This window comes from Phaseolus vulgaris, chromosome 8 (assembly GCF_000499845.2).
Source record: "Phaseolus vulgaris cultivar G19833 chromosome 8, P. vulgaris v2.0, whole genome shotgun sequence".
Lineage (NCBI taxonomy): Eukaryota > Viridiplantae > Streptophyta > Magnoliopsida > Fabales > Fabaceae > Phaseolus > Phaseolus vulgaris.
Genome location: NC_023752.2, coordinates 29,824,188 through 29,833,059, shown reverse-complemented (window position 1 = coordinate 29,833,059; position 8,872 = coordinate 29,824,188). Strand labels below are relative to the sequence as shown.

General features: G+C 45.3%; 2 protein-coding genes across 2 annotated transcripts; both read right to left on the bottom strand.

The window, feature by feature from the left end:
• Window positions 1–2,373: 2,373 nt before the first annotated feature.
• Window positions 2,374–3,141, bottom strand: LOC137824910 (uncharacterized). The gene has a single exon (XM_068630588.1). It carries the CDS (start codon window positions 3,139–3,141, stop codon window positions 2,374–2,376), a length of 768 nt encoding a protein of 255 aa, XP_068486689.1.
• A 1,065-nt stretch (window positions 3,142–4,206) lies between these two features.
• On the bottom strand, window positions 4,207–5,512 carry LOC137824908 (uncharacterized). The gene is made up of 2 exons (XM_068630587.1): window positions 4,713–5,512; window positions 4,207–4,648 (listed from the first exon to the last, which is right to left on the bottom strand). Exons 1-2 carry the CDS (start codon window positions 5,510–5,512, stop codon window positions 4,207–4,209), a joined length of 1,242 nt encoding a protein of 413 aa, XP_068486688.1.
• Window positions 5,513–8,872: the final 3,360 nt, after the last annotated feature.

Below are 8,872 nucleotides of genomic sequence, written 5' to 3'. Positions count from 1 at the left end.
AGAATCCAAGGACCTTGAGGTCAAGATGGTGAAGCTCGAGGAGGATTTTGCCGCCAGGGCCAAAGTCTTTCCCAATCGTGAAACCGCTCTGTTCATGGAGCTAGCAAGCCTTTGTCGGTCTGAGAAAGACGCCAGAAAGGACCTTCAAGACAAGAACCTGGAGGCGGTCGAACTAGAAGCAAAGATCCTGCCTCTACGTACTCGCACGGTTGAGCTAGACGACATCGTGGCTGGAGTGAAGGAAAAGGTGGCTAATCTGGAGAATAAGAGCACGCAACGTGAGATCCTCCTGGGGCAGGTTGAAGGCGAATTGGTCAAGAAAACCGAGTCCTTGGCCCGGGAAATCGAATCCCTCAGAAGGACGGAGGAGGAACTCACTAATGATGCCGCTGCGGCCTATGGTGAGGGGTTTCAAGACGCCATCGCTCAGTTCGCTTGCACATATCCTGAGGTAGACCCCTCCCTTTTCGACGAGTCCAAATGCGTTGTGGACGGCCAGATCGTGCCGCGAGAATGACTCTTTGTAATCTTATTTCGTTGTCAACCAAACCTCTTTGTATGCACACTTTATAACTATTTATTTCTTCTAGCTGTTACCTCTATTCGCCTTGCGTGTTTGTCCTTGGAGTTTAATACGTGAGAGGGGGTGTACGCCATCCTCTTCTCAATGTTGGCTACCCCAAGTGGGTAATTACTTTCTCAATTTCACCCTTGTTGTATAGAGTCTGGGTATAGCTAAGAATTTGATACTCGTACTACACTTTCCTTGGTGTATTTATATGAGAGGGGTTTATCTAGGTAGGTCAAATTACCTCTGTTTTTGCGTAATATCTCAAGGAAGGGAGTTCCTTTAGCTTTTATCGAACCATATTCTTTTTCGCCTAGGTGAATTCGCACCAGAGGGGCTTATTGGGAACCGTACTATCGAACCATATTCCTACGAACCGTACTATTCTCGGGCTTGGTGAACTTACGCAAGAGGGAGGTCCACTCGGGGAACCATACTACTTCCGCTCTTGACTAATCACTACAAGGGAGAGGTTCGTTTATTTGCAATGTACTTTTAACTGAATAACTTTTATTCGGGTGACCTCGTTAAAAAACCCTTTTAAGGGAAAAAGAGTGTCCCCATAAACATGTACAAGTGCAAGATTTAACTAAAATAAAACTTCAGGTTGGTCACGTTCCAAGTACGAGGAATCGCGCCACCTTCTAATGTCTTGAGTCTATATGCTCCATTCCCAAGGGCCTCCGTTATTCTGAAAGGACCGGTCCATTTGGGAGACAACTTGTTTTCTAACTGGTACGGGTGGGCCTTCCTCATCACCAGGTCGGCGACCTAGAAATGCCGAGGTCTTAGCTTGGAGCTGTACTTGTACTCCACCCTCCATTTTAAGGCTTCTACTTTAATCCTTGCTTCTTCCCTCACTTCATCCAGTAGGTCCAAGTTCACCTTTCTTTCCTCGTTTGACTTTTCAACCACGAAGTTTTGAAAACATGGTGAGTTCTCCTGGATTTCTACCGGGATCATAGCGTTCGAACCATATACCAAGCTAAATGGCGTTTCCTTGGTTGTGGACTGAGGGGTGGTGTGGTAGGACCACACGATTCTAGGAACTTCTTCTGCCAAGGCCCCTTTTGCTTTGTCCAACCTTCTTTTCAGGCCTTTGAGCAGAACTCGGTTGGCCGACTCGACCTGTCCGTTCGTTTGGGGGTGTTCTACTGGCACAAATACTTGCTTTATCCCCAATTTCGTACATAGCTTGCCCAATTGCTGGCTTGCAAACTGGGTACCATTATCGGATACTAGCCTCTTCGGGATTCCGAAGCGGCATACTATGTTTCTCCATACGAAGTGCTGGACCTTGTGGGCCGTGATCTGCGCTACTGGTTCGGCTTCGATCCACTTCGTGAAATAATCTATGGCGACCACAAGGTACTTCATCTGCCGTACCGCCAAAGGGAACGACCCCAAAATATCGATTCCCCATGTGTGGAATGGCCATGGCCTGTATATTGATCTCAACTCTTTTGGGGGCGCTTTGTGCCAATCAGCGTGTTGCTGAAACTGCTTGCATCGTTGGGCATATCTCGTGCAGTCCTCCCTCATGGTTGGCCAATAATAACCTGCACGGATGGCTTTTGACGATAAGGATCGACCGCCGTTATGGCTACTGCATATTCCTTTGTGTAGTTCTGCCATGATGCGCGTGCATTGCTCACCGTCCGCACATACCAGTATGGGATGGGTGAATCCATGCCTGAATAACTTTCCATCAATTATGGTGTACTTGCTGGAGTGTTTCTTGATTTTCTAGGCTTCTGTGGGATCTAACGGAAGTGCTCCATCGGTCAAGTAATGCTGGTAGGCTGTCATCCAAGTTTCCCTTGATTCGACCTGGTGAATTTGCTTATTTTGGGGGTTTTCATCGTCTCATGTGTTAACGACCGATGACTCCTCCTCGTCCCTTCCGATGTGCTAACGTGCTGGATTTCTGCCATATTGCCCGTGGTAGTTCGAGGTATCTTCAGGGTTTCCTGAATCACTGTCCTCTGCCTGCCTCCCTTGCCCGAACTGGCGAGTTTCGCAAGCAAGTCAGCTCGGGCATTTTGTTCTTTGGGTACATGGACTAACTCGAACACGTCGAACGACTCCTTCAGTATCTGAACATATTCTAAATATGCGGCCATCTGAGGGTCTTTGACTTGGTACTCCCCCGTGACCTGGCCCGTAACTAACAAAGAATAACTTTTTGCCAACAATCTCCTTGCTCCGATTTCTTTTGCTAGCAGCATTCCTACGATCAGGGCCTCATACTCTGCTTGGTTTTTACTGGCCTTGAAAGCGAAACGGAGGGCCTGCTCGATTAGCAACCCATCCAGACCCTCCAAAATGACACCTGCTCCACTACCTTGTTGGTTTGAGGAACCGTCTACTGAGAGTACCCACTTGAAATCCACCCCTTCTTTATGTGTCACTACTGAGGAGAGTTCTACTACGAAGTTGGCATAGATCTGGCCCTTGATGGGGCCCCTAGGTTCATAATGTATGTTGAATTCAGACAGTTCCACTGCCCATCGTGCCATCCTTCCCGCCACATCAGGTTTCTGCAAAACTTTACGGATTGGGAGGTCCGTCATTACCATCACGGTGAAACTCTGGAAAAAGTGGCGGAGCCTTCTTGCCGAAAATACTACTGCTAGGGTCGCCTTTTCCAAAGCCTGGTATCTTACCTCGGGCCCCTGTAACACCTTACTGACGAAGTAGATTGGTCTTTGTACCTGGTCCTGCTCCTGTAATAGGACTGAACTGATGGCCCTTTCTGTAACTGCGAAATATAAATGGAGCGGGGTACTTGGCTCGGGTTTGCACAATACCGAAGGACTGGCTAGGTACTTCTTCAATTTAATGAATGCCTCCTCACATTCACGGGTCCAGACGAACTTGTTGTTCCTTCTCAGGCACTGGAAATAAGGGTGACCTTTGTCCCCTCCCGCCGATACGAACCTGGACAGAGCGACCATGCGCCTTGTCAACTGCTGCACTTCTTTCACCGAGATGAAACTTCTCATATTTATTATGGCGGCACACTTCTCGGGGTTCACCTTGATTCCTCGTTCAGTGAGCAGGAAACCTAGGAATTTCCCTGCCTCTACTCCGAACACGCACTTCTCCGGGTTCAATTTTAGCCTGTACTTTGCTATTGTAGTGAATAATTCTTCCAAGTCAGTCGCGTGTTGTTCCTTCTATTGGGTCGTGACCACCATGTCATCTACATACGCTTGGACCTTTCGTCCCAATATTGGTGCTAGCACCCTGTCCATTAGCTGTTGGTAGGTGGCCCTTGCGTTCTTTAGCCCAAAGGGCATGGCATTATAGCAATAACAAGACGATTCGGTCATGAACGCGGTCTTACACTCATCCCTGGGATGCATCATGATCTAGTTGTAGCCAGAGAAGGCATCCAGGAAGCTGAGCAATCTGCACTCGGAGGCGCTATCTACCAAGGCGTCAATGTTGGGCAGTGGATAAGAATCCTTTGGGCAGGCTTTATTGAGATCTGTGAAATCGACTCACATTCTCCATTTCCCATTTGCTTTCTTTACTAGCACCACGTTGGCCAGCCATTTAGGGTATTGGATTTCCCTGATGTGGCCAGCCCTCAATAGTTTCTCCGTCTCCTCCCGGATGACCTAACGCTTCTCTTAGTTGAACTTTCGTCTTCTCTGGCGGACAGGCTGGACGCTGGGGTCCATAGTGAGGCGATGACATAGGAAATCGAGGTCAATGCCGGGCATGTCGGCGGCGGTCCACGTGAAGGCGTTGAGGTGCCGTGTTAGGACCCTGAAGATTTGATCCTGTGACTCCCTGCTCAAGGACTGCCCAAGTTTAAACATATTTCCTCCGATTTCTTTTTCCACCACACCTTCAGCCGGCTCGGGCCGATTTTCCCGGATGATCTCTTCACGGGTCACCCCGTCTTCCTTCGGCAGTCTGGTCGTGACAGAGAATACTCCTCCTTTCGTCTTGAGGCTGTTTTCGTAACACTCCCTAGCCTCTCCTTGGTCGGATGCGATAGTGATTACTGCTCCCTCGAGGGAGGGCAATTTCACTTTCATGTGCTTCATGGAGGGAACTGCCCCCAATCTGTTCAAGGTTTGTCTTCCCAGTAGTATGTTATTAAGCTGAGGGTGTATCGACGACAAGATACCTGATATTAGTGGTGCGTGAAGACATGCTGTCGGTGAACGTGGAACTTTGTTCGATGTACCCACGAACCACCACCTCGTTTCCTGCAAAGCCATACAAACGTTGGGTGTACGACTTTAATTTGTCCGTGGACAACCGTAAGCGGTTGAAGGTTGTCAGAAACATAACGTCGGCCGAACTTCCCTGATCTACAAGGACACGACACACCCTTCTCCAGGCAACGACTAGAGAAATTACCACCGGGTCATTATCGTGAGGTACGACATCTAGGAGGTCAGCCTTCAAGAAGACGAGGTCGACATCGGGGAGCAGATCCGCCAGTAGTACCTCTGCTATCATCACCCCTTGTGCATATTTTTTTCGTTGGGAGGCGGTGCATTCCCCTCCTGAAAATCCGCCTAAGATAGTGTTTACCTCTCCGTGAATAGGCATTTCGTGCCCCTGATATGCTCCCGCAACCACCAACGTCTGGTCATCCGTTGCTTCTTGCACGTAATCCTTCAGAAAACCGCTATTTACTAACTCGTCTAATTGATGTGCCAAGGCTAGGCAATTTCGTATGTAGTGGTCATTCGCTTGGTGGAATTCGCACCAACCGTTCTTGTTGGGCCCCATCTTCCTATCAGTCTTTGCTGGTACCTTGAATTTCGCTGCTATGTTAGGGATGACGATCAACTCTTTGAGCTCCACTCGGAAGTTATGCTTTGGGAGAGGATCCCTTCGCGAGCGTGCCCCCCTCTGGGCCTGCTCGTAGGGCTTTTCCGCTCCCTTCTTCTCCGTTGTTGCTTCGTGGACTCTCATAGGCTGAGGTCGGGTGGCTGCTCGCGGTCGGACAGGGGCGACAAGGCCTTGATTTTGCGTTACTCGATCATCTGTGGTAATGTGTGCTAATGCTCGGTGTCGAATCTCTATGAACGTCTTCGGGTAAACCTGATGTGATTCCAATAGCAAAGAAGAGAATGATTCTTGACTTTCTTAGGAATCAACTTGAGTTGGACAATTGTTAGGCACTTTCTCTTAGAATTGGATCAATGTTCTAAGTCAAGAACTCACCAAAACTAGCACCAAATCCAAACTCATATGGAAGTTCCTCATATTGTCAAATTGAACCAACAAAAAGAGGTAAAAACCAAAGGCACCGAATAGAATTGAATAAGAACAACTTTGAACCGAACAAAATGAAATAAAAGACAAGAAAACTGAAAAGGAAAGCTGGAAAATGAAATGTACCGAACCAAACACAAAGAAGAATAAGAACAGCTGCTGGAAAACTTAAAGCCGAACCAAAATCTCAAGAACACAAACTCAAAACATGAACAACAAAAGAGAAGAAAGGAAGGAGAGGAGAAAGCTCATGAAGATGGATGTAAGGTTGGATGATCACGCCACTAGAAGGATGGTTGCTCCTAGATGAGTGTGCTGCCGCCACTTGAGGACACCATGGATCCTTTAAGATAAGACTAGAGAAGAAGGCTCAAAAGCTCTCCAATGCTCACTCAAAATTTGAGTATAGTTTCTTTACTCTAAATTCCAATCTAGTAACGCACCCCCCCTCCTAAAGCTCCTAACTAAAGCCTAAAAGATGCTATAACAATAGAGGTTTCTAATGTTTCCCTCTAAGCACCTTCAACCAAAGAAATTACAAAAAGAGAAAATAATTGTCCCCTAGCTCCTAAAGCTTTGAACATGCTTCTTGTAAGCCTTTGAGGTGGGTTTTGACTTCATGGGCGTCCTCCATTTGTGCCTCTACCTCTTCTTGATCTTGTTGATTGGCCTCCATGTCCACTTGAGCTTGATCTCCATCATACTCCCCGAGTTGGAGAGAATTCGACCACAAATTCTGGAGACCTACAGAAAAAGGAGTTAGATTGCTGACATTAAAAGTATGACTACCTAAGAATGTATCAGGCATATCTAACTCATAAGCATTGTCATTAATCCTCTTGAGGATTTGGAAAGGTCCATCCCCTCGAGGCATTAGTTTGGACTTCCTTTGAGTAGGAAAACGATCCTTCCTTAAGAGAAGCCAAACCCAATCGCCCTCATCAAACAACAATGCTTTTCTCCTTTTATTGGCAAGTTCAGCATACTTGCCAACCTTCTTCTCAATTCTCTTCTTGATGTCTTTATGCAAAGTTTTCACAAAAGAAGCTTTTTCATCCCCATCTTTGCACAAGACATCTCCAAGAAGGGGAATAGGAAGAAGATCAAGAGGTGTTAGGGGGTTAAACCCATAGACAACCTCAAAAGGAGAATGTGAGGTGGTAGAATTTACTTCACGATTATATGCAAACTCAACATGGGGTAGTAAATTCTCCCACACTCTAGGATTCCCCGAAATAAAACATCTCAATAGTTGTCCCAAAGTTCTATTCATCACCTTGGTTTGACCATCAGTTTGTGGGTGGCAAGTGGTAGAAAATAAAAGCTTAGTCCCAAGCTTGCCCCACAAGGTCTTCCAAAAGTGACTCAAGAACTTGGGATCTCTATCGGACACTATAGATCTAGGAATCCCATGCAAGCGTACCACTTCTTGGAAGAAGAGGTTTGCAATGTGGCATGCATCATCCACTTTGTGGCAAGGAATAAAGTGAGCCATCTTTGAAAAACGATCCACTACCACAAAAATGGAGTCCTTTCCCTTTGATGTCTTGGGTAAGCCTAAGATGAAATCCATAGATATATCTACCCAAGGCATTGAAGGGATAGGAAGAGGAGTATATAGACCATGGGGATGCATCTTAGACTTAGCTTTGTGGCAAGCTATGCATTTATCACAAAAACTATGAACATGTTTATGCATATGAGGCCAAAAGAAATGTTCATGCAACACATCCAAAGTTTTAGCAACCGCAAAATGTCCCATTAAACCCCCCTCATGAGCTTCTCTAACAAGAGATAATCTAATAGAGCATTGAGGAACACAAAGACGTTTTCCTTTAAAAAGAAAGCCATCTTGTATAAAAAAGTCTTTGTGTCCTCCCTTAAGACACTCTTAATAGATGAGGGAAAAATCAAGGTCATCATGATAAAGTTCCTTAATGTGATCAAAACCAAGATATTGAGAGCTTAAAAGATTTAGCAAAGTGTATCTTCTAGAAAGAGCATCCACCACAATATTTACTTTGCCTTGCTTGTGTTTGATCACATAAGGAAATTGCTCAATGAATTCCACCCACTTAGCATGCCTCTTGTTAAGTTTGTTTTGGCTTTTCAAATATTTAAGAGATTCATGATCACTATGTATCACAAACTCTTTGGGAAAAAGATAGTGTTGCCAAGTAAACAAAGCCCTAACAAGTGCATATAATTCCTTATCATAGGTGGAATAATTAAGATGACTTCCCTTCAATTTCTCACTAAAATAGGCTATGGGGTGGCCCTCTTGAAGGAGAACAGCCCCAATACCTATGCTTGAAGCATCACACTCAATCTCAAATGTCTTAGTGAAATTAGGAAGGGCCAAGATGGGAGCATTAGTCAATTTTTCTTTCAAAGTGTCAAAAGCATTTTGTTGTGCTTCTCCCCATTGAAAGACCACATCCTTTTTCACTATGTCATTGAGTGGTGCGGCAATGGTACCAAAGTTTGGGACAAATCTTCTATAGAAAGAAGCAAGTCCATGAAAACTTCGGACCTCATTCAAAGATTTCGGTGTAGGCCAATTTTGAATGGCCATCACCTTTGTTTTGTCCACATGGACCCCTTTGCAACTCACAACAAACCCTAGGAATTCTATATGATCAAGAGCAAACATACATTTAGCAAGATTAGCATACAAATGTTCCTTCCTAAGGGTTTCTAAAACTTGCCTAACATGCAACCTATGGTCATTCAAAGATAAGCTATAAATGAGAATGTCATCAAAGTAAACAACAACAAACTTACCAATGAAAGGTCTAAGAACATGATGCATGAGGCGCATGAAGGTACTTGGTGCATTAGTTAGACCAAAAGGCATAACTAACCACTCATATAAACCAAAGTTGGTCTTAAAAGCCGTCTTCCATTCATCACCCGGTTTGATACGGATTTGATTGTAGCCGCTTTTAAGATCAATCTTTGAAAAGATTTTTGAACCATGTAATTCATCCAACAAATCATCTAGTCTAGGTATGGGATGCCTATACTTAATTGTTATGTTATTGATGGCCCTACAAT

Bases quoted from the DNA above. Each gene is read 5' to 3' on its own strand.
- LOC137824910 (XM_068630588.1), bottom strand. From the start codon at position 3,141: ATGACGGACCTCCCAATCCGTAAAGTTTTGCAGAAACCTGATGTGGCG.
- LOC137824908 (XM_068630587.1), bottom strand. From the start codon at position 5,512: ATGAGAGTCCACGAAGCAACAACGGAGAAGAAGGGAGCGGAAAAGCCC. The intron at 4,649-4,712 runs GTATCTTGTCGT...AACCTTGAACAG, and splicing joins TCACGCACCACTAATATCAG to ATTGGGGGCAGTTCCCTCCA.